The sequence below is a fragment of the Tachyglossus aculeatus genome, unplaced genomic scaffold (assembly GCF_015852505.1).
Source record: "Tachyglossus aculeatus isolate mTacAcu1 unplaced genomic scaffold, mTacAcu1.pri scaffold_1_arrow_ctg1, whole genome shotgun sequence".
Lineage (NCBI taxonomy): Eukaryota > Metazoa > Chordata > Mammalia > Monotremata > Tachyglossidae > Tachyglossus > Tachyglossus aculeatus.
This window is the reverse complement of record NW_024044915.1, coordinates 1,713,170-1,737,782: the sequence shown is the minus strand read 5'-3', so window position 1 is coordinate 1,737,782 and position 24,613 is coordinate 1,713,170. Positions and strand designations below refer to the sequence as shown.

The 24,613-nt window shown below is 48.2% G+C and overlaps 1 protein-coding gene across 3 annotated transcripts in view; it reads right to left on the bottom strand.

Moving 5' to 3' along the window:
• The window catches only part of MYOCD (myocardin), a 291,154-nt gene that overhangs the window by 78,954 nt on the left and 187,587 nt on the right, over nt 1-24,613 (bottom strand). For all 3 annotated transcript variants that reach the window (XM_038742905.1, XM_038742906.1, XM_038742907.1), the window contains exon 2: nt 18,916-18,981. In XM_038742905.1, coding sequence (XP_038598833.1) covers nt 18,916-18,981 — 66 coding nt within the window. The remainder of the gene's footprint in view (nt 1-18,915; nt 18,982-24,613) is intronic.

Sequence of the window (24,613 nt, the reverse complement as noted above, 5' to 3'; positions counted from 1 at the left end):
AAGTAAAATAAATAAATAAATAAATAAGTAAAATGAATAAACAATAAATAATAATAAATAATTAATAAAATAAGTAAAAGGGAAAAAGGGAGAAAACGTTGAAGAATACCGGATTCGGTCGAGTCGTGGATCGGGATAACTGGCCGGGTTTCACTAAGAGTGAGGGACCCGCTATTTGAAAGGTTTGGGAGGTAGGACTCAAGAAACCACCAGAAAAACGACCAAAATGAACAAAACGTCTTCTCTTTGACTTGTTTAGCTCTTTCCACCCAAGACTTCAATAAAAAAGAGTCGAACCAGCCCTTTATTTCCTTTGCTCTGGTGACGCCACACTGGATGACCACAGCCGGAGTAATACCTGCTCCGTGCTTATTCATTCATTCAATCAATCGTATTTATTCATTCATTCAATCGTATTTATTGAGGCTTACTGTGCGCAGAGCACTGTACTAAGCGCTTGGGAAGCACAAGCTGGCAACATCTAGAGACGGTCCCTACCCAACAGTGGGCTCACGGTCTAGAAGGGGGAGATAATAATAATAATAATGATAATGGCATTTACTAAGCGCTTACTATGTGCAAAGCACTGTTCTAAGCGCTGGGGAGGTTACAAGGTGATGAGGTTGTCCCACGGGGGGCTCACAGTCTTAATCCCCATTTTACAGATGAGGTCACTGAGGTCCAGAGAAGTGAAGTGACTTGCCCAAAGTCACACAGCTGACAATTGGCAGAGCCGGGATTTGAACCCACGGCCTCTGACTCCAAAGCCCGTGCTCTTTCCCACTGAGCCACGCTGCTTCTCTAGAGATAGACAACAAAACAATTTATTGAGCGCTTACTGTGTGCAGAGCACTGTACTAAGCGCTTGGGAAGTACAAGCTGGCAACATATAGAGACGGCCCCTACCCAACAGCAGCTCACGGTCTAGAAGATAATAATATTATCATTACAGAAAACTGCTGGTACCGGAACTAGAACCCACAACTCCCGACTGTCGGGCCCGGGCACTTTCCTCTAGGCCGCGGCTTATTAATCCTGTACTTTTTTAAGGAACCGTGAGACACAGGGTTCTGGTATTTTAAATACGGCATTTATGGCTTGAAAACAAAATTAAGAGTACAGAATGTGCAGCGTTCTCCAGTTTTTATTATTCCATTTCATAAAAAATAACTGGAAAAACTGGAAAATAATACATTCTTTGGGGTGAAACAGTAACACTGTGTGTAGAGCAGTGTACTAAGCGCTTGGGAAGTCCAAGTCGGCAACATCTAGAGATGGTCCCTACCCAACAGCGGGCTCACAGTTTAGAAGGGGGAGACAAGACAACAAAACAAGACACGTTAACAAAATAAAATAAATAGGATAAATATGTACAAATAAAATAAATAAAAATTTATTAAAAATTTTTTATAAAAAAAATCACAAAATCACATTCTTAAAATCACATTCAAATTGTCTTGTCTCCCCCTTTTAGACTGTGAGCCCATTGTTGGGTAGGGACCATCTCTATATGTTATCAACTTGGACTTCCCAAGCGCTTAGTACAGTGCTCTGCACATAGTAAGCGCTCAATAAATACGATTGAATGAATTCAAATACCCCACTTCCCAGACTAAGCCCCACTTCTTCCAGAGTAAACCCCCCTTCTCCTCCCCATCGCCCCTCTTGCTCCTTTTGTTCTACCCGCTACATGACAAGCAGCATGGCTCAGTGGAAAGAGCCCGGGCTTTGGAGTCAGAGGTCGTGGGTTCAAATCCCGGCTCCGCCGATTGTCAGCTGTGTGACTTTGGGCAAGTCACTTCACCTCTCTGCGCCTCAGTTCCCTCATCTGGAAAATGGGGATGAGGGCTGTGAGCACCCCCGTGGGACAACCTGATCACCTTGTAACCTCCCCAGTGCTTAGAATAGTGCTTTGCACATAGTAAGTGCTTAATAAATGCAATTATTATCATTATTACTCCCCTCCCCATCGACAGCACGTGTATCTAGGTACGTATTTATAATTCTGTTTATTTATATTAATGATGTGTGTATATCTATAGTTCTTTTTATTTATATCGATGCTACTGATGCCCGTTTACTTGCTTTGAGGCCTGTCTTCCCCCTTCTAGACTACGAGCCCGCTGCGGGCAGGGCTTGTTTCCATTTGTTGCTGAATTGTACTTTCCAAGCGCTTAGTACAGTGCTCTGCACACAGGAAGCACTCAAAAAATACGACTGAATGAATGAATGAATGAGGCCTCTCCTTCCCTTCCATAATTCCTCTCCTTTCTTTCCCTCTGACCTCCCTGCAAACAAACACTGGAAAAGGGACCATGCCACTATCTTTTTCCATCGCCTCTGTCAGCAGTAGACGTAGAAGTGGTCCTAATCCCTGCTCCTGCTGTGTGACCCTGGGCAAGCCACTGAACCCTCTGTGCCTCAGTTCCCTCATCTGAAAAATGGGGATTATTAAGATCGGGAGCCATGTGGGACAACCTGCTGACCTCGTATCTGCCCCAGCGCTGAGAACGGTGCTTGGCATATAGTAAGCGCTTAACGAAAGCATCATCATCATTATTATAATTATCGATTAAGTGTTTACTGTACGCAGACCACCGCACTAAGCACTAGGAAACAACGGGCAAGGAGGACTTAGACATGATCGCTGGCTCTCTCGCTTTGGGGGGTCAAAACCAGTTTTTCCCATTAAAGGGAAAAGTTCTGTATCCAGGGGAAGTCGGGGGGGTGACTTCTAGTGGCTCGGAGATTAGCGGCGGGAGCCCAGATACATAGAGGGAAGGGCGTGGAAGGATGAAGTCTTTTTCTACCCTTGAAGAAGCTGATTTCGGGGGGCTCCATCTTAAATTCAAGTACACCCTGGTTTCCGAAGAGGGCATGTTGTGATTCCTATCGGAGCAGAACTGGAGCTAATCTCCTCACCGTACCTCGTCCTCGCCTGTCCCGCCATCGACCCCCGGCCCACGTCATCCCCCGGGCCTGGAATGCCCCCAATCCCTCTGCCCATCCGCCAAGCTAGCTCTCTTCCTCCCTTCAAGGCCCTACTGAGAGCTCACCTCCTCCAGGAGGCCTTCCCAGACTGAGCCCCTTCCTTCCTCTCCCCCTCGTCCCCCTCTCCATCCCCCTCATCTTACCTCCTTCCCTTCCCCACAGCACCTGTATATATGTATATATGTTTCTACATATTTATTTATTTTACTTGTACATATCTATTCTATTTATCTTATTTTGTTAGTATGGTTGGTTTTGTTCTCTGTCTCCCCCTTTTAGACTGTGAGCCCACTGTTGGGTAGGGACTGTCTCTATGTGTTGCCAATTTGTACTTCCCAAGCGCTTAGTACAGTGATCTGCACATAGTAAGCGCTCAATAAATACGATTGATGATGATGATGATGATGCCCCTGAGCGGCTCTATGTATAAAAACTCCTTGTCCAAGGAAACGTTATCTATTCGTATTTAAGATATTTGTTTAAAGATTATTATGTGTTAAGAACCGGGATAGGTACGAATTAATCAGGGTCGCTACGGTCCCCGTCCCACAAGGGGCTCACGGTCTTAATAGGAGGGAGACTAGGGATTGAACTGTAAAGTCGAGGAGACCGACCCAGATGTGATTCTCCCAAGCTAACACAGCAGGCGAGCGGCATTAGAACTCAGGTCCTCTCATCTCTCTCTCCATTCAACCCACATATTAATTCTGTCACCCAGAATTAATAAAATTAAAGTCCTCTGGCTCCCATTAGACCCATTAGACCGTGTTGCTTCCCAAAATGTGAAAGAGCATCCTTTTTGATGGGGTGGGGGGGGATATCACCTCCAACTCAAACTCTCAGACTCTCGATCTGAAAGCCGTTCTCTTCCCTGGCCCGCGGGAAACATCTGCACTCCGAAGTGAAAGCGGGACAGTCGATCCCAAACACGGAAGGGGCGAGGGAACACATTCCTCTCGATCCCGTCGGGGCGGATCTATCCCTTCCCGCTGGGGGGATCCGCTCTCCTGTTAGGGAAATGGCATCACGGGACGGTGTCATTTCTTTTTCGGCTGGGATGGGCTGATTTGCGGCAGTCGCTTCTTGTCGGGGGTCGGTTTGTTTTGGCCGAATCTCGGGCTCAGATGGGATTGATAAAGGGAAAGCATTCAAACCACGGGGAAGCGGGGCGAACCGGCGACAGGGCCGTCCAACAGCCGGTGGCGGAAACATAATCCCCCAAAACGCAGGACTGTGGGCCCCCATGGGTGGACCGCGTAATCGAGGGGAGTTTTGCCCGAGGAATCCTGGCGCACGAGATGGACGCCACTCCTTCTTGGCGCCCAGGACGGTGGGCTCTGCTCATCTCCAGGACGGCCCTCGTGGTTGGAAAAGAAAAGTGGAAATCTGCTTTCGCCCGCTGGTCTAGCGGGAAAAAGGGGAAAGCCAGAGGAGTGGAGGGGGCACAGGCCTGGGGGTCATCCTGGCTCCGCCGCTGCCCCGCTGAGAGACCCTGGGCACGTCACTTCCCTTCCCTGTGCTTCAGTTCCTTCCTCTGTGAAATGCGGATAATAATAATAATGATAATGGTATTTGTTAAGCGCTTACTATGTGGTAGACACTGTGTTAGCCAAACTAGCTCTCTTCCTCCCTTCAAAGCCCTACTGAGAGCTCACCTCCTCCGGGAGGCCTTCCCAGACTGAGCCCCCTTTTTCCTCTCCTCCTCCCCATCTCCTCCGCCCTACCTCCTTCCCCTCCCCACAGCACTTTTATATATTTGTACGTATTTATTACTCTATTTATTTGTACATATTTATTACTCTATTTTATTAATGATGTGCGTATAACTATAATTCTATTTATTCTGACGGTCTCGACACCTGTCTACTTGTTTTGTTTTGTCGTCTGTCTCCCCCTTCTAGACTTTGAGCCCGTTGCTGGGTAGGGACCGTCTCTATATGTTGCCGATTTGGACTTCCCAAGCGCTTAGTACAGTGCTCTGCATGCGGGAAGCGTGGCTCAGTGGAAAGAGCCCGGGCTTGGGAGTCAGAGGTCGTGGGTTCCAATCCCGGCTCCGTCAATTGTCGGCTGAGTGACTTTGGGCGGGTCACTTAGCTTCTCTGGGCCTCAGGTACCTCATCCGTAAAATGGGGATTAAGACTGTGAGCCCCCCGTGGGACAACCTCATCACCTTGTAACCTCCTCAGTGCTTAGAATAGTGCTTTGCAAATAGTAAGCGCTTAATAAATGCCATCATTATTATTATTATTATTATGGGGATGAAGACTGGGAGCCCCACGTGGGACAAACTCATATCCTCCCCAGCGCTCAGAACAGTGCTCTGCACATAATAAGCGCTTACCAAATGCCATCATTATTTATTTTATTTTGTTAGTATGTTTGGTTTTGTTCTCTGTCTCCCCCTTTTAGACTGTGAGCCCACTGTTGGGTAGGGACTGTCTCTATATGTTGCCAATTTGTACTTCCCAAGCGCTTAGTACAGTGCTCTGCACATAGTAAGCGCCCAATAAATACGATTGATGATGATGATGATCATTACTATTATTAATAAATGAAGGAATACTAAGCACCGGGGTGGCCACAAACAGATCGGTTTGATACAGTCCCTGTCCCAAGTGGGGCTTACAGTCTCAATCCCCATTTTACAGATGAGGTGACTGAGGCACAGCGAAGTACAGCGACTGGCCCAAGGTCACCCAGCAGACAAGTGGCGGAGCCGGGATTAGAACCCACGACCTTGCCAACTCCCAGGCCTGGGCTCTTTCCACTGAGCCAATACCTGTTCTGCCTCCCCCTTAGACCGTGAGCCCCATGTGGGGTGGGAATTGTGTCGGACCTAATTATCTTGCAGCTTTCTCTGCTGCCCCCAAGAGTGCTTAGTACAGCGCTTAGCCCATAGTAAGCGCTTAATCAATACCAACCAGGGCCGGGGGAGACTGGGGAGGGATATGCTGCTGAACGTAGGAAAAGGTTTCATCCCAACTCCGGCGGTCGGGAGCCCAGAGCCCTGGAAGTCGGGGACAACAGGGCCAAAATCCTCCGATTCCTGGTCTCCTTCCCTGGCATTCCTCCCTTCCAAAGGGGGAATTAAACAATTCATTAAACAAGTGAGATAACAAGTCCCAGTCTCCAGGCGATCAGCCAGGCCCAGTTAACCCTTGCTGGCTCTCAGTGGACCGTCTATCACCTTCACGGTTCTGTAGCCAGACTGAGCCCCTTCCCTCCTCTCCCCCTCGTCCCCCTCTCCATCCCCCCATCTTCCCTCCTTCCCTTCCCCACAGCACCTGTATATATGTATATATGGTTGTACATATTTATTACTCTGTTTATTTATTTATTTATTTATTTTACTTGTACATTTCTATCCTATTTATTTTATTTTGTTGGTATGTTTGGTTCTGTTCTCTGTCTCCCCCTTTTAGACTGTGAGCCCACTGTTGGGTAGGGACTGTCTCTATGTGTTGCCAATTTGTACTTCCCAAGCGCTTAGTACAGTGCTCTGCACATAGTAAGCGCTCAATAAATACGATTGATTGATTGATTGATTGTAGTGACCCGAAGGGCCAGTGCATCTGTCTGACCCTCCGAGAGATTCCGGCAACGGCCGGGAAGATTCTGGAGGCCCTTGGAAGAATTCGTGATTCCCCTGGGAAAACAGACTAAGGGGCAGAGAAATCGAGAGGGAAAGAAGCGGGGATCGGGGTACAGGTGACCAGCGGGGATCCGGTGGCTTCATCCTGCCCCTTAAATGTTTGCTCGGAGAGTGACAGCGAGATGGGGGATGGCTACGGTGACGGAATGCCAGACGGAGGTGGGAGGGAAGCGGGAAGCCAGATCAAATGAACGCAGCCAAAGGAGGAAAAAGTGACCCCGCAGAGAAAAGTGCTCGGACTTTGTCGGGTGGGGTGCGGTGGCGGGAGGAGTGGGCTGGGCGGGGATTATGCCCCATTCATTCTTCATGCTGCTCAGGATGAGGGTGGCCCAGAACTCAGGATTTTACCCAGATTTGGCGGGAATTATGTGATGGCTGTGGCTTGGATTAGTCTGCAAAACAAATAAAGGTAGCACCGTTCACAGACCGGTCATCGCGGTTGGCGAATTCAGCCCACGGGTCCGGCCTCGGGGGTCGGAGGGCAGGGCCGGGCCTGCCCGGGCGATCCCCCCGGCCCCGGGGACCCGTCCTCGCTACGGCCGATCTACAGGCCACCTCTCCCGGGATCTCCGCGCCAAACTCAGGACAGTCTTCCGGCCGGGGAGGGGGGAGAGAGGCGGAGGTTGGTGGATGCGAAGCACAGTAATAATAATAATAATGATGATGGCATTTATTAAGCGCTTACTATGTGCAAGGCACTGTTCTAAGCGCTGGGGAGGTTACAAGGTGATCGGGTTGTCCCACGGGGAGCTCACAGTCTTAATCCCCATTTTACAGATTGAGGTAACTGAGGCCCAGAGAAGTGAAGTGACTTGCCCAAAGTCACACAGCTGACAATTGGCAGAGCTGGGATTTGAACCCATGACCTTCTGGCTCCAAAGCCTGTGCTCTTTTCCACTGAGCCATCCTGCTTCTCTAATCAATCAATCAATCGTATTTATTGAGCGCTTACTGTGTGCAGAGCCCGGGCTCTTTCCATTGAGCCACGCTGCCCGGTAGGGAGGGCGCAGGCCAGGGACTCCGAGGATCAGAGTTCGAATCCCGGCTCCACCGACTGCCTGCTCTTGTCAAGTCCCTTTAACTTCTCCGTGCCTCAGTGCCTCATCTGCAAAATGGGCATTCGATACGCGTGCTCCTTCTGACTTTGAATGAAAGCCCTAAGTGGGACCCGATTATCTTTCATAATAATAATAATAATAATAATAATAACTGATTATCTTTCATAATAATGATGATGATGGTATTTGCTAAGTGCTTGCTTACTACGTGCAAAGCACTGTTCTAAGCACTGGGGGGGAATACAAGGTGATCAGGTTGTCCCATGTGGGGCTCGCAGTCTTAATCCCCATTTTACAGCAGAGGTAACTGAGGCCCAGGGAAGTGAAGTGACTTGCCCAAAGTCACACAGCCGACAAGTGGCGGGGCCGGGATTAGAACCCATGACCAATGACTCCCAAACCCGGGTTCTTTCCTGGTGTTCAGTACAGTGCTAGCCAAATAACAATAATCATTATTATTATTAAGTGCTGTCGAGTCATTTCCGATTCATAGCGACTCCGTGGCCCAAGCGCTTAGTACAGTGCTCTGCGCAAAGTAAGAGCTCAATAAATACGATTGAACGAATAGACTTCCTCCAGAGCATCCTGCCCTCTTCCATTATCCGCGACCTTTCTAACGGTTCTTCCGTTACCGTTGTTATGGTCTCCATCTCTTCCACGTTTTCCCTGGACTTTTCCTAGGATTAGTGTCTTCTCCAGTCCTCCCGATGACGTGCCCAAGATATGCTAATCTAAGTCGAATTACATGGCCTTCCAAGGACCACTTTGGTTTAATTGGCTCTAAAATCCAACCGTTGGCTTTTCGGGCAGCCCGTGGTATTCGCAAAAGCCTTCTCCAATGCCACGTCTCGAAGGAGTCAATGTTCTTTCTATCCTGAGCCAAATAAGCACTTAACGGAGATCCCGATTATTATTATTATTACTATTACTATACTAAGTTCTCGGGAGGATAAAAATAGCCAATTCAGGCAGCTCCTGGCCCACACGGGACTCACAGTCTCAAGACACGGAGCTCACGGTCAAAGCCGTGGGGTTCGCGGTCTGCGGACATTTTCATCCATTCATTCATTCAATCGTATTTATTGAGCACTTACTGTGTGCAGAGCACTGGACTAAGCGCTTGGGAAGTCCAAGTCCGCAGCATCTAGAGATGGTCCCTACCCCACAGTGGGCTCACAGTCAAGAAGGGGGAGACGGACAGCAAAACAAAGCATATTAACAAAATAAAATAAATAGAGTAATAAATATGTACACACATATATACAGGTGCTGTGGGGAGGAGAAGGAGGTAAGATGGGGGATTCATTCATTCATTCATTCAATCGTATTTATTGAGCGCTTACTGTGTGCAGAGCACTGTACTAAGCGCCTGGGAAGTCCCAGTCGTCAACATCTAGAGACGGTCCCTAACCCACAGCGGGCTCACAATCTAGAAGGGGGAGACAGACAACAAAACAAAGCATATTGACAAAATAAAATAAATAGAATAAATATGTACAAGTAAAATAAATAGAGTAATAAATATGTATACACATATATACAGGTGCTGTGGGGAAGGGAAGGAGGTAAGATGGGGGGATTCATTCATTCATTCATTCAATCGCATTTATTGAGCGCTTACTGTGTGCAGAGCATTGTACTAAGCGCTTGGGAAGTCCATGTCAGCAACATCTAGAGATGGTCCCTACCCAACAGCGGGCTCACAGTCTTGAGGGGGGAGACAGACAACAAAACAAAACATATTAACAAAACAAAATAAACAGAATAAATGTGTACAAGTAAAATAAATAAATAAATAGAGTAATAAATATTTACAAACATATATATACAGGTGCTGTGGGGAGGGGAAGGAGGTAAGACAGGGAGGTATTCATTCATTCATGAGACACAATCTATAACGAGGGGATGATGAGGGGAGAAAAGGATCCAGTGACCCCCTCCATCCTACTGCGAGCTCACCTCCTCCACTCATTCAACTGTATTTATTGAGCGCTTACTGTGTGCAGAGCACTGTACTAAGCGCTTGGGAAGTCCAAGTTGGCGACATATAGAGACAGTCCCTACCCAACAGCAGGCTGACAGTCTAGAAGGGGGAGATGGATAACAAAACAAAACACATTAACAAAATAAAATAAATAGAATTTATTCTATTCTTCCCAGATTGAGTCCCCTTTTTCCTCTTTTTCCCCTTTTTCCGCTCCTCCTCCCCATCCCCCCTGCCCTACCTCCTTCCCCACCCCAAAGCACCTGTATATATGTTTGTACAGATTTATTTTACTTGTACCTATTTACTATTCTATTTATGTTAATGACGTGCCTCTAGCTTTATTTCTGTTTATTCTGACGACTTGACACCTGTCCACGTGTTTCGTATTGTTGTCTGTCTCTCCCTTCTAGACCGTGAGCCCGCTGTTGGGTAGGGACCGTCTCTAGATGTTGCCAACTTGGACTTCCCAAGCGCTTAGTACAGTGCTCTGCACACGGTAAGCGCTCAATAAATACGAATGAATGAATGAATGAATGAACGAACTCCCAGAGTCGCTTTGCGCTGTTTGCGGGTCCGGTCAGCCAGTTAAAAAGTGAATGGAAACCCTCTTTCCTTCTGCCATGGAACCCAAATCCAATTAATTAATTAACTAATGATGGCATTTGTTCATTCATCATCATCATCATCATCAATCGTATTTACTGAGCGCTTACTATGTGCAGAGCACTGTACTAAGCGCTTGGGAAGTACAAATTGGCAGCATATAGAGACAGTCCCTACCCAACAGTGGGCTCACAGTCTAAAAGGGGGAGACAGAGAACAAAACCAAACATACTAACAAAATAAAATAAATAGAATAGATATGTACAAATAAAATAAATAAATAAATATTCGTATTTATTTGAATGAATATTTATTCATTCATTCAATCGTATTTATTGAGCGCTTACTGTGTGCAGAGCACTGGACTATTTGTTAAGCGCTTACTACGCGCCAAGCACCATTCGAAGCGCTGGGGAGGATACAAGGCGATCAGATTGTCCCACGGGGGGCTCATGGTCTTCATCCCCATTTTACAGATGAGGTAACTGAGGCCCAGAGAAGGTAAGTGACTCACCCAAGGTCACCCAGCTGACAGTTGGTGGAGCCGGGATCCGGCCCCTGACCTCTGACTCCCAAGCCCGGGCTCTTTCCACTGAGCCACACTGCCCAAGAGCCTCTCCCTTGGACACCTGGCAAATTTGGAAAAATCAGTTTCCCTTTTGCCCCTCTGGTTTTCCGGCTGTTTCCAGAGCCCCAGAAAGTCTCGGCCTCTGCCTGAGCCGCGTGAAGCCCTGTCTCACAAGTGCCACCATTCATCCATCCATTCAATCGTACTTATTGAGCGCTTCCTGTGTGCTGAGCACTGTACTAAGCGCTTGGGAAGAACAAGTCGGCAACGGATAGGGACGGTCCCCACCCAATGACGGGCTCACGGTCCCAACTACATCCCAACCTGGCGGAGCAGATTCAGGAAGCACCTTTCCTGGAGGTCAAACTCCCGATGAACGTCCAGGCGGATCTCGTCCGCCAAGAACCCCGGAAGCGTCCACGCGGACCCCATAATGGATGGTCCAGTTCCTTGGATGTCTCAATCGATCAACCGATCGGTGCTATTTATTGAGCGTTTACTGAGTGCAGAGCACTGTACTGAGCTCCTGAAGCGGGTGGACGAGTTTCTTTCCCACTGGGAGCCCGCAGTTCTGGCCCAGAGGGAGAATCCAAGAAACCTAGAAATGACAAGGGGCAAAAGAGAGGCCCGGACGTTTCCTCCACGAGGCCTTTCATTCATTCGATCACATTTATTGAGCGCTTACTGTGTGCAGATAGCACTGTACTAAGCGTTTTTCCAATTAAGCTCTCACCTCTTTTCCTCCCGATCCCTTCTGTGTCGCCTTTGCTGGACATTTCCGCCACTTATTCGCCCCTCGCTCAGCTCCAGAGCATTTACAAACATTTATTTATTTACAGTAACGTCCATCTCCCCCTCTAAACTATAAGCCTTCTGTGAGCTTACCAACCCTGTTATGTTACACTCGCCCAAGTAATAATAATAATAATAATGATGGTATTTGTTAAGCGCTTACTACGTGCCAAGCACTGTTCTAAGCGCTGGCGTAGATACAACATGATCAGGTTGTCCCCCCTGGGGCTCCCAGTCTCAATCCCCATTTTACAGACGCGGTCACGGAGGCTCGGAGAAGTGAGGTGACTTACCCGAGGTCCCGCAGCAGGCGATCTGCGGAGGCGGAATTGGAACCCGCGACCTCTAACTCCCAAGCCCGCAGTCTTGCCGCTTATTACAGCGCTCTGCACAAAGTAAGCGCCCAATCGATACGATCGATCGATTGCTTTCAACTCCGAATAAAAGTTTCAAGGGGCAGAGGGTCGTCACTCTAGGCTAGAAGAAGGTTTTTGGGATTTCCATGTTCTTCTGCTCTCTCTAGATCCTCTCATCTCTAGACCTCTATCCTCTGCAGATGTCTATTAATAATAATAATAATAATAATAATGGCATTTATTAAGTGCTTACTATGTGCAAAGCACCGTTCTAAGCGCTGGGTGGTTACAAGGTGATCCGGTTGTTCCACGGGGGGCTCACAGTCTTCATCCCCACTTTGCAGATTCATTCATTCAATCAATCGTATTTATTGAGCACTTACTGTGTGCAGAGCACTGGACTAAGCGCTTGGGAAGTACAATGAGGTCACTAGGCCCAGAGAAGTGAAGTGACTTGCCCAAAGTCACCCAGCTGACAAGCGGCAGAGCCGGGATTAGAACCCATGACCTCTGACTTAATAATAATAATACAAATAATGGCACTTATTAAGCGCTTACTACGTGCCAAGCACTGTTCTAAGTGCTGGGGAGGTTACAAGGTGATCAGGTCGTCCCAAGGGGGGCTGACAGTTTGAATCCCCATTTTACAGATGAGGGAAATGAGGCACAGAGAATAATAATAATAATATTCATAGCATTTATTAAGCGCTTACTATGTGCAAAGCACTGTTCTAAGTGCTAGGGAGGTTACAAGGTGATCAGGTTGTCCCACGGGGGGCTCACAGTTTTAATTCCCAGTTTTACAGATGAGGTAACTGAGGCACAGAGAGGTTAAGTGACGTGCCCAAAGTCACACAGCTGACAGTTGGCAGAGCCGGGATTAGAACCCACGACCTCTGACAATAATAATAACGATGGCACTTATTAAGCGCTTACTATGTGCCAAGCACTGTTCTAAGTGCTGGGGAGGTTACAAGGTGATCAGGTCATCCCAAGAGGGGCTAACAGTTTTAATCCCCATTTTACAGATGAGGGAACTGAGGCACAGAGAATAATAATAATAATAATAATAATATTCATAGCATTTATTAAGCGCTTACTATGTGCAAAGCACTGTTCTAAGCGCTGGGGAGGTTACAAGGTGATCAGGTTGTCCCACGGGGGGCTCACAGTTTTAATTCCCAGTTTTACAGATGAGGTAACTGAGGCACAGAGAGGTGAAGTGACTCGCCCAAAGTCACACAGCTGACAGTTGGCAGAGCCGGGATTTGAACCCATGACCTCTGACTCCAAAGCCCGGGCTCTTTCCCCTGAGCCACGCGGCTTCTCCAGTATTGGTATTCGGTCAGTGCTTACTATGTGCCAAACACTGTTCTAAGCGCCGGGGGTAGATACGAGGTCATCACGTGGGGCTTCATTCACGAGGCACAGAGAAGTTAAGTGACTTGCCCACTGTCTTCATCCCCATTTTCGAGATGAGGGAACTGAGGCCCAGGGAAGTTACGTGATTTGCCCAAGGTCACACAGCCGGCAGTCGGCAGGGGTGGGATTCGAACCCCGGACCTGTGACTCCCAAGCCCGGGCTCTTTCCATTAAGCCACGCTGCTTCTCAAGATTCCTCCATTAGGATTGTCCCGCTCTCCCGGTCGGCCGGAGCCGGTTTCCCAAGTCGCTCTCGCTCCCGTTAAATATGGCAGATTGGCCCAGGCCCCGCACAAGCCCCACAACACTCTGGGACTTCATTCATTCGTTCGATCGTATTTATTGAGCGCTTACTGCGTGCAGAGCACTGTACTAAGCGCTTGGGGAGTCCAAGTGGGCAACATCTAGAGACGGTCCCTACCCAACAGTGGGCTCACAGTCTAGAAGGGGGAGACAGAGAACAAATCAATCGATCATTCGATCGTATTTATTGAGCGCTTACTGCGTGCAGAGCACTGTACTAAGCGCTTGGGAAGTCCAAGTGGGCAACATGTAGAGACGGTCCCTACCCAACAGCGGGCTCACAGTCTAGAAAGGGGAGACAGAGAACAAATCAATCAATCATTCGATCGTATTTATTGAGCGCTTACTGCGTGCAGAGCACTGTACTAAGCGCTTGGGAAGTCCAAGTGGGCAACATGTAGAGACGGTCCCTACCCAACAGCGGGCTCACAGTCTAGCAGGGGGGAGACGGACAACAAAACATATTAAAATAAAAGAAATAGAACAGTAAATTGACGTTAAGCATCCCGGAATGCAGGCGGATTCATTCATTCATTCAATCGTATTTACTGAGCGCTTACTGTGTGCAGAGCACTGTGCCCACCCTTCTCTCTACTCTCGGAGTTGCTTGAGCGGAAGCGAAAAGACAGGCGAGCCGGGAGCGGAGCCCGGCTGTTCCGGTTTCCCACGAAACTTTTGGGCCCCATCCGGAAAGAAAACCGCCCTAGTAACTGGAGTGCAAAAACGGGATCGTTACAAAGAACGGGAAGTAACGTATAGCTAGGACAGGTCCGGGAAAACCATTTGGGCTCCAAACGGGAAGTTCTGGGAATGCCCCCAAGGCATTTGAGGAGATGGGTGACCATTTTCACCCATCTAGTCCCTTCTAGACTGTAAGCCCACTGTTGGGTAGTGACCGTCTCTATATGTTGCCAACTTGGACTTCCCAAGCGCTCATTACAGTGCTCTGCACACAGTAAGCGCTCAATAAATACGACTGAATGAATGAATGAATTTTCAGAGAAGCAGCGTGGCTCAGTGGAAAGAGCCCGGGCTCGAATCCCGGCTCCGCCGCTCGTCAGCTGTGTGACTCACTTCTCTGGGCCTCAGTTCCCTCATCTGGAAAATGGGGGTGAAGCCGGTGAGCCCCCCGTGGGGCAACCTGATCACCTTGGAACCTCCCCAGCGCTTAGAACAGTGTTTTGCACATAGTAAGCGCTTAATAAATGCCGTCATTCTTATCATTATTTCATCCCCATTTCATTAGAGAAGGAGCGTGGCCTAGTGGAAAGAGCCTGGGTTTGGTAGCCAGAGGTCGTGGGTTCAAATCCCAGCTCTGCCACTTGTCTGCTAAGTGACCTGGGGCGAGTCACTTGACTTCCCTGGGCCTCAGTGACCTCATCTGGAAAATGGGGAAGAAGACTGTGAGCCCCCCGTGGGACAACTTGATCACCCTGTATCCCCCCCAGAGCTTAGAACAGTGCTCGGCACATAGTAAGCGCTTAACAAATGCCATTATTATTATTATTATTGTTCTCTGGGCCTCAGTTACCTCATCAGTAAAATGGGGATGAAGACTGTGAGCCCCACGTGGGACAACTTGATCACCTTATATCCTCCCCAGCGCTTAGAACAGTGCTCGGCACAGAGTAAGCGCTTAACAAATGCCATCATCATCATTATTATTATTCTCTGGGACTCAGTTACCTCATCAATAAAATGGGGATGAAGACTGTGAGCCCCACGTGGGACAACTTGATCACCTTATATCCTCCCCAGCGCTTAGAACAGTGCTCGGCACAGAGTAAGCGCTTAACAAATGCCATCATCATCATTATTATTATTCTCTGGGACTCAGTTACCTCATCAATAAAATGGGGATGAAGACTGTGAGCCCCACGTGGGACAACTTGATCACCTTATATCCTCCCCAGCGCTTAGAACAGTGCTCGGCACAGAGTAAGCGCTTAACAAACGCCATCATCATTATTATTAGTATTATCTGGGCCTTAGTTACCTCATCGGTAAAATGGGGATGAAGACTGTGAGCCCCACGTGCGACAACCTGGCGACCTTGTATCCCCCCCGGCGCTTAAAACAGTGCTCAGCACATAGTAAGCGCTTAACAAATGCCAACATCATTATTATTATTATTCTCTGGGCCTCAGTTACCTCATCGTAAAATGGGGATGAAGACTGTGAGCCCCACGTGGGACAACTTAATCACCTTGTATCCCCCTCAGAGCTTAGAAAAGTGTTTGGCACATACTAAGCGCTTAACAAATGCCATCATCACTATTATTATTATTCTCTGGGCCTCAGTTACCTCATCGGTAAAATGGGGATGAAGACTGTGAGCCCCACGTGGGACAACTTGATCACCTTGTATCCCCCCCGGCGCTTAGAACAGTGCTCGGCACATAGTAAGCGCTTAACAAATGCCATCATCACTATTATTATTATTCTCTGGGCCTCAGTTACCTCATCAGTAAAATGGGGATGAAGACTGTGAGCCCCACGTGGGACAACTTGATCATCTTGTATCCCCCCCCAGCACTTAGAACAGTGCTTGGCACATAGTAAGCGCTTAACATATGCCATCATCATTATTATTATTATTCTCTGGGCCTCAGTTACCTCACTGGTAAAATGGGGATGAAGACTGTGAGCCCCACATGGGACAACCTGACGACCTTGTATCCCCCCCGGTGCTTAGAACAGTGCTCGGCACATAGTAAGCGCTTAACAAATGCCATCATCATTATTATTATTACTCTCTGGGCCTCAGTTACCTCATCGGTAAAATGGGGATGAAGACTGTGAGCCCCACGTGGGACAACTTAATCACCTTGTAACCCCCTCAGAGCTTAGAAAAGTGTTTGGCACATACTAAGCGCTTAACAAATGCCATCATCACTATTATTATTATTCTCTGGGCCTCAGTTACCTCATCGGTAAAATGGGGATGAAGACTGTGAGCCCCACGTGGGACAACCTGATCACCTTGTATCCCCCCAGCGCTTAGAACGGTGCTCAGCACATAGTAAGTGCTTAACAAATGTCATCATCATTATTATTATTATTCTCTGGGCCTCAGTTACCTCATCGGTAAAATGGGGATGAAGACTGTGAGCCTCCCGTGGGACAACCTGATCACCTTGTATCCCCCACAGCGCTTAGAACGGTGCTCGGCACATAGTAAGTGCTCAACAAATGCCATCATCATTATTACCATTATTCTCTGGGCCTCAGTTACCTCATCAGTAAAATGGGGATGAAGACTGTGAGCCCCCCGTGGGACAACCTGACACCTTGTATCCCCCTCCAGCGCTTAGAACGGTGCTCGGCACATTGTAAGCGCTGAACAAATGCTATCATAAATGCTTTTAGACTGTGAGCCCACTGTTGGGTAGGGACTGTCTCTATATGTTGCCAGTCTGTACTTCCCAAGCGCTTAGTACAGTGCTCTGCACACAGTAAGTGCTCAATAAATATGATTGATGATGATGATGATCATAATCGTAATCATAATAATCCTCTCATCATCAGCGGTATTTAGCGAGTGCTCACAGCGGACAGAGCGTCGTACTAAGCCCTTGGGAGCGTACAATCCCACAGAGTTGACTCTCCTTCCTGTCCCGGATTGGATCAGGATAATAAGGATCCCAATCCGTCACGGGGGGCACGGAGGGTTTGGCTCCAGCCAACCAATAAAACTCCAACTGATCTTCCTGCTAGACTGTGAGCCCACTGTTGGGTAGGGACCGTCTCTATATGTTGCCAATTTGGACTTCCCAAGCGCTTAGTACAGTGCTCTACACACAGTAAGCACTCAATAAATACGATTGATTGATTGATTGATAGGGACCATCTCTGCATGTTGCCGATTTGTACTTCCCAAGTGCTTAGTACAGTGCTCTGCACACAGGAAGCGCTCAATAAATATGACATTGATTGATTGATGGGGACCGTCTCTATATGTTGCCGACTTGGACTTCCCAAGCGCTTAGTATAGTGCTCTGCACACAGGAAGCGCTCAATAAATACGACATTGATTGATTGATAGGGACCGTCTCTATATGTTGCCGACTTGGACTTCCCAAGCGCTTAGTACAGTGCTCTGCACACAGTAAGCACTTAATAAATACAACTGATTGATTGATTGATAGGGACCGTCTCTATATGCTGCCAACTTAGGCTTCCCAAGCGCTTAGTACAGTGCTCTGCACACAGTAAGCGTTTAACAAATACAACTGATTGATTGATAGGGACCGTCTCTATATGTTGCCGACTTGGACTTCCCAAGCGCTTAGTCCAGTGCTCTGCACACAGTAAGCGCTCAATAAATACGATTGATTGATTGATTGATTGATAGGGACCGTCTCTCTATGTTGCCGACTTGGACATCCCAAGCGCTTAGTACAGTGCTCTGCACACAGTAAGCGCTCAAGAAATACGATTGAATGAATGAATGAACGGCAGAGGGGAAGACCTGGGCTCCGAAGGCGTCTAGAATTTCGCCGACTCCAGGAAGCCCCACATCGGACTCCGGGAGACGGCTACGGACCCGGGATAAAATCTCCCTCAGCAGGACCCCCGGGAGACCTCTCCCCCATCAACAGCACGATTAAGCACCAACAACCACCGCTAATAACATCATTCCGGCCTCCGTTAAGCGCTTACTACATGCCAGGCACCGTCCCACGCTCCGGGCTGGATACACGGGAATCGGGCCGGACGCGGTCCCCGTCCCACCTGGGGCTCACGGTTTCAATCCCCGTTTTCCTGATGAGGCCCAGGGAAGTGAAATGACTTGTCCAAGGTCACCCAGCGGACACGTGGCGGAGCCGGGATTAGAACCCAGGACCCCGATTCCCGGGCTGTAGCACTAGGCCATGCTGCTTCTCTGTGTAAAGAGCGCTGTGCTTCGAGACCGTTGTCGGGTCGGAACCGTCCCCATATGTCGCCGACTTGTCCTTCCCAAGTGCTCAGTCCAGTGCTCCGCACACAGGAAGCGCTCAATAAATACGACTGAATGAACGAATGAATCAGAAGGCACGATCGCCATTCCCGGGGAGCGTAGAGTCTCGCGGGCTGCAATTTTTTCACCAGAGAGGAGCACGGTGGCTTCTCCCGGCGACCTCGGCCAACAGGGATGAGCCGGGGACGGAGACACGCGGGAGAAAAAGGAAAGAGGAACTCACGGGGCATGATGCTTTGGTCGGCCAGCTGCTCCTGCGTCCTCCTCTGCTGGAGTCGTAACTGCAAAACTGTCGGGAAAAAAAAAAACACGTGTTAGACGCTCCACGGACACACGCGGCCTTGATGCCTTCCGACGTTTTCTCCGGCCGATCCGTCCCGCCATTATCCCGCGCAGAAGGAGACCGCCGTTGCCACTTAATGAGGGTATTTTATTAAGCGCTTACTACGCTTAATAAAATACCAACTTGTACTTCCCAAGCGCTTAGTACAGTGCTCTGCACACTGTAAGCGCTCAATAAATACGATTGATTGATTGATTAAAAGGTGATCGGGTTGCCCCACGGGGGGCTCCCAGTCTTCATCCCCGTCTTCCAGATGAGGGAACTGAGGCCCAGAGAAGTGACTTGCCCGGCGTCACACGGCTGATCAGCGGCGGGGCCGGGATTAGAACCCAGGACCTGTGACTCCCAAGCCCGCGCCCTTTCCCGCTGAGCCGCACGACGGGGCGCACGGGACGTGTGCGAGAAATGCCGCCGATCGATCGTAGAAAGGAAGAGTTGGAATTGTTCAACGCGGAGGCTAAGCCAGGAACGAGTCAGGACTGAGAAGGGAAAGAAAGGAAAGAAGGGAGCGAGGGAGGGAAAAGGGGGAAGAGGGACACTTCCTTGGAATACGAGTTGGCAGGTTTGCTCTCCGACCTAAACCGGAACACTGTACCCTAGATAATAATAATGTCGGTATTCGTTAAGCATTTACTACGTGCCAAGCACTGTTCTAAGCGCCGGGAGGGGGGGGATACAAGGTGATCAGGTTGTCCCCCGTGGGGCTCCCAGTCTTCATCCCCGTTTTCCAGATGAGGAAACTGAGGCCCAGAGAAGTGAAGTGACTTGCCCGGCGTCACACAGCTGATCAGCGGCGGGGCCGGGATTCGAACCCACGCCCTCTGACTCCAAAGCCCGGGCTCCGGCCGCTGAACCACGCGGCTTCTCTAGAGCAGCACGCAGATGAAGATCATTAGGTGAAGAGCAAGGAATTTCAGCACTTGGGAATGAGGACAGAAATTTAAAAAAAAAATCCATATTCCCCCCCTACATGAATTAGTAATTATAATAATAATAATGATTGTTGGATTGACTGCCTTAGAAGAGCTGGCACACTATTGAGAGTGATGATAATCATGAATTAATAATAATAATGATGATTGTTGGATTGACTGCCTTAGAAGAGCAGGCACACTATTGAGAGTGATGATAATCATGAATTATTATTATTAATAATAATAATAATGATGATTGTTGGATTGACTGCCTTAGAAGAGCTGGCACACTATTGAGAGTGATGACAATCATGAATTAATAATAATAATGATGATAATGGCATTTGTTAAGCGCTTACTACATGCAAAGCACCGTTCTAAGCGTTGGGGGGGGTTACAAGGTGATCGGGTTGTCCCACGGGGGGCTCCCAGTCTTCATCCCCATTTGACAGATGAGGTCACTGAAGCTCAGAGAATAATAATAATAATAATGATGGTATTTGTTAAGCGCTTACTATGTGCAATCCTCTCTTCCTCCCTTCAAGGCCCTGCTGAGAGCTCACCTCCTCCAGGAGGCCTTCCCAGACTGAGCCCCTTCCTTCCTCTCCCCCTCGTCCCTCTCTCCATCCCCCCATCTTACCTCATTCCCTTCCCCACAGCACCTGTATAGATGTATGTTTGTACATATTTATTACTCTATTTATTTATTTATTTATTTATTTTATTTTGTTAGTATGTTTGGTTTGTTCTCTGTCTCCCCCTTTTAGACTGTGAGCCCACTGTTGGGTAGGGACTGTCTCTATATGTTGCCAATTTGGACTTCCCAAGCACTTAGCACAGTGCTCTGCACATAGTAAGCGCTCAATAAATACGATTGATGATGATGCTGATGATGATGATGATGTGCAAAGCACTGTTCTAAGCCCTGGAAGATACAAGGAGATGAGATTGTGCCACATGGGGCTCACCGTTATAATCCCCATTTTACGGATCCCCCTCTCCATCCCCCCCGCCTTACCTCCTTCCCTTCCCCACAGCACCTGTATATATGGATATATGTTTGTACGGATTTATTACTCTATTTATTTTACTTGTACATATCTATTCTATTTATTTTATTTTGTTAATATGTTTGGTTTTGTTCTCTGTCTCCCCCTTCTAGACTGTGAGCCTGCTGTTGGGTAGGGACTGTCTCTATATGTTGCCGATTTGGACTTCCCAAGTGCTTAGTACAGTGCTCTGCACACAGTAAGCACTCAATAAATACGATTGATTGATTGATCGATTCCTGTAGCCAGAGTGGAAGACCTCACGGTCTTAAGGACCGTCTCTCTAGGTCGCCAAGCGCTTAGTCCAGTGCTCTGCACACGGTAAGCGCTCAATAAATACGATTGAATGAATGAATGAATGAATGAATCCCCTTCTAGACTGTGAGCCCGCTGTTGGGTAGGGACCGTCTCTAGATGTTGCCAACTTGGACTGCCCAAGCGCTCAGTACAGTGCTCTGCACACAGTAAGCGCTCAATAAATACGATTGATTGATGGATTGATTGATTGGGATTCGGCCTCGGCCTCCTCCGGTCACGGAGGCCGGTCCCCATCTCCTCCAGGCCCCGTGTCGCGCCTCTGTACCCGTCCACGTCCCTCGCACGAGCCCAGCGTCCCGCACAGAGTAAATATTTAATTCCCGTTTCGTGTGAGCTGGGCGGCCGCCAAATTCCAGCCGGCCGGGGCGAACCCAACTTCATCCTGTTCGATTATTTTGCTGGGAAGGGCAAGCTCCGGCCCTGAACGGGAGCGGAGATGACGCTTAGCCCACACTCACAGTCAACTTGTACTTCCCAAGCGCTTAGTACAGTGCTCTGCACACCGTGAGCGCTCATTCATTCATTCATTCATTCAATCGTATTTATTGAGCGCTTACTGTGTGCAGAGCACTGGACTAAGCGCTTGGGAAGTCCAAGTTGGCAACATCTAGAGACGGTCCCTACCCAACAGCGGGCTCACAGTCTAGAAGGGGATTCATTCATTCATTCATTCAATCGGATTTATTGAGCGCTTACTGTGTGTAGAGCGCTGTAGTAAGCGCTTGGGAAGTCCAAGTTGGCAACATCTAGAGACGGTCCCTACCCAACAGCGGGCTCACAGTCTAGAAGGGGATTCATTCATTCATTCATTCAATCGGATTTATTGAGCGCTTACTGTGTGTAGAGCGCTGTAGTAAGCGCTTGGGAAGTCCAAGTTGGCAACATCTAGAGACGGTCCCTACCCAACAGCGGGCTCACAGTCTAGAAGGGGATTCAGTCATTCATTCATTCAATCGTATTTATTGAGCGCTTACTGGGTGCAGAGCACTGGACTAAGCGCTTGGGAAGTCCAAGTTGGCAACATCCCTACCCAACAGCAGGCTCACGGTCTAGAAGGGGGAGACAGAGAACAAAACCAAACACATTAATAAAATAAAATAAGTAGAATAAATATGTACAAGTAAAATAAATAGAATAATATGAAACATACATGAAACACATACACACACACATATATAGAGATAATATTTCTGCTCAATAAATACCACCGAACGAATGAACTGACTAGACGTGTCAGACGCAGGCCGCTCAGGGGATCCAAACCACCCCGGCCTCAGCCCGTCCCGGGAGGAAAAAAGGGGACGAAGGCGATGGAGAGCCTTGAAGCCGAGAGCGAGGAGTTTCTGCTTCACGTTGGGTAGGGGCCGTCTCTAGATGTTGCCAACTTGTCCTTCCCAAGCGCTTAGTACAGTGCTCTGCACCCAGTAAGCGCTCAATAAATACGACTGACTGAATGAATGAATTCAAAGGTCGACAGGCTGGAGATTTTGGAGGAGGGGGCGTCACACGCCCACAGCGTTTCTGTCCAAACGTGGCTCAGTGGAAAGAGCCCGGGCTTGGGAGTCTGAGGTCATGGGTTCGAATCCCGGCTCTGCCACTTGTCGGCCGTGTGACCTAGGCCGAGCCACTTCACTTCTCTGGGCCTCAGTTACCGCATCTGTAAAATGAATGAACAACTACCATTCTTCTTAGCAAGCGCTTAGTCCAGTGCTCCGCACACAGGAAGCGCTCAATGAATATGATTGAATGAATGAATGAATGAACAGCTACCGTTATTCTTATCAAGCGCTTAGTCCAGTGCTCCGCACGCAGTAAGTGCTCAATAAATACCATTGAATGAATGAATGAATGAAAAACCATTATTCTTATCAAGCGCTTAGTACAGTGCTCTACACACAGGAAGCGCTCAATAAATACGATTGAATGAATGAATGAATGAACAACTACCATTATTCTTATCAAGCACTTAGTCCAGTGCTCCACACACAGAAAGCGCTCAATAAATACCATTGAGTGAATGAATGAATGAACAACTACTATTATTCTTATCAAGCGCTTAGTCCAGTGCTCCGCACCCAGTAAGTGCTCAATAAATACCATTGAATGTATGAATGAATGAACAACTACTATTATTCTTATCAAGTGCTTAGTCCAGTGCTCCGCACCCAGTAAGTGCTCAATAAATACCATTGAATGTATGAATGAATGAACAACTACCATTATTCTTATCAAGTGCTTAGTCCAGTGCTCTGCACACAGTAAGCGCTCAATAAATACCATTGAATGAATGAATGAACAACTACCATTACTCTTATCAAGCACTTAGTCCAGTGCTCCACACATAGTAAGCGCTCAATAAATACCATTGAATGAATGAATGAACTACCACTATTCGTATCAAGTGATTAGTACAGTGCTCCACACACAGTAAGTGCTCAATAAATACGATTGAATGAATGAATGAATGAATAGGGACCGTCTCTACAGGTTGCCGACTTGGACTTCCCAGGTGCTTAGTACAGTGCTCTGCACACAGTAAGCGCTCGATAAATACAACTGCATGAATGAACGAATGACTGAAGCGGGGAGAGACAGGAGGATGGGAGATGAGAAAGGAGGCCGATGCACTAATCCAGTCGGGATGCGATGAGTGGAGGCGGTTCCGAAGGAGAGGAAAGGGTGGATTTTCCGCACGCGGAAGTCCCTGCAGGTCACCTGGCATTCCCGATGGGGCCAATGTGACCAGGGATGTGCTGCCCACCAGTCAGGCCCCGCGCCCCGGAGAACGGGAGTCAGCTCGATCCCGAGATTTTAGATTTTCGATTTAGACTGTGAGCCCACTGTTGGGTAGGGACTGCCTCTATATGTTGCCAATTTGTGCTTCCCAAGCGCTTAGTACAGTGCTCTGCACACAGTAAGCGCTCAATAAATACGATTGATGATGATGAGATCTTGGCCCACGGAGGCCTGCACCGTTGGGGGAAAAGTTGGAGCCTGGGAGCCGGAAACCCCAAACCAAACCAGTTCCTTCCAGCCCCAATTTACAGATGTTCGCGCCCTGTTCCCTAATCAATCAATCAATCGTATTTATTGAGCACTTACTGTGTGCAGAACACTGTGCTAAGCGCTTGGGAAGTCCAAGTTGGCAGCATATCGAGACAGTCCCTACCCAACAGTGGGCTCACAGTCTAGAAGGGGGAGACAGAAAACAAAACCAAACATACTAACAAAATAAAATAAATAGAATAGATATGTACAAGATAAATAAATACATAGAGTAATAAATATGTACAAACA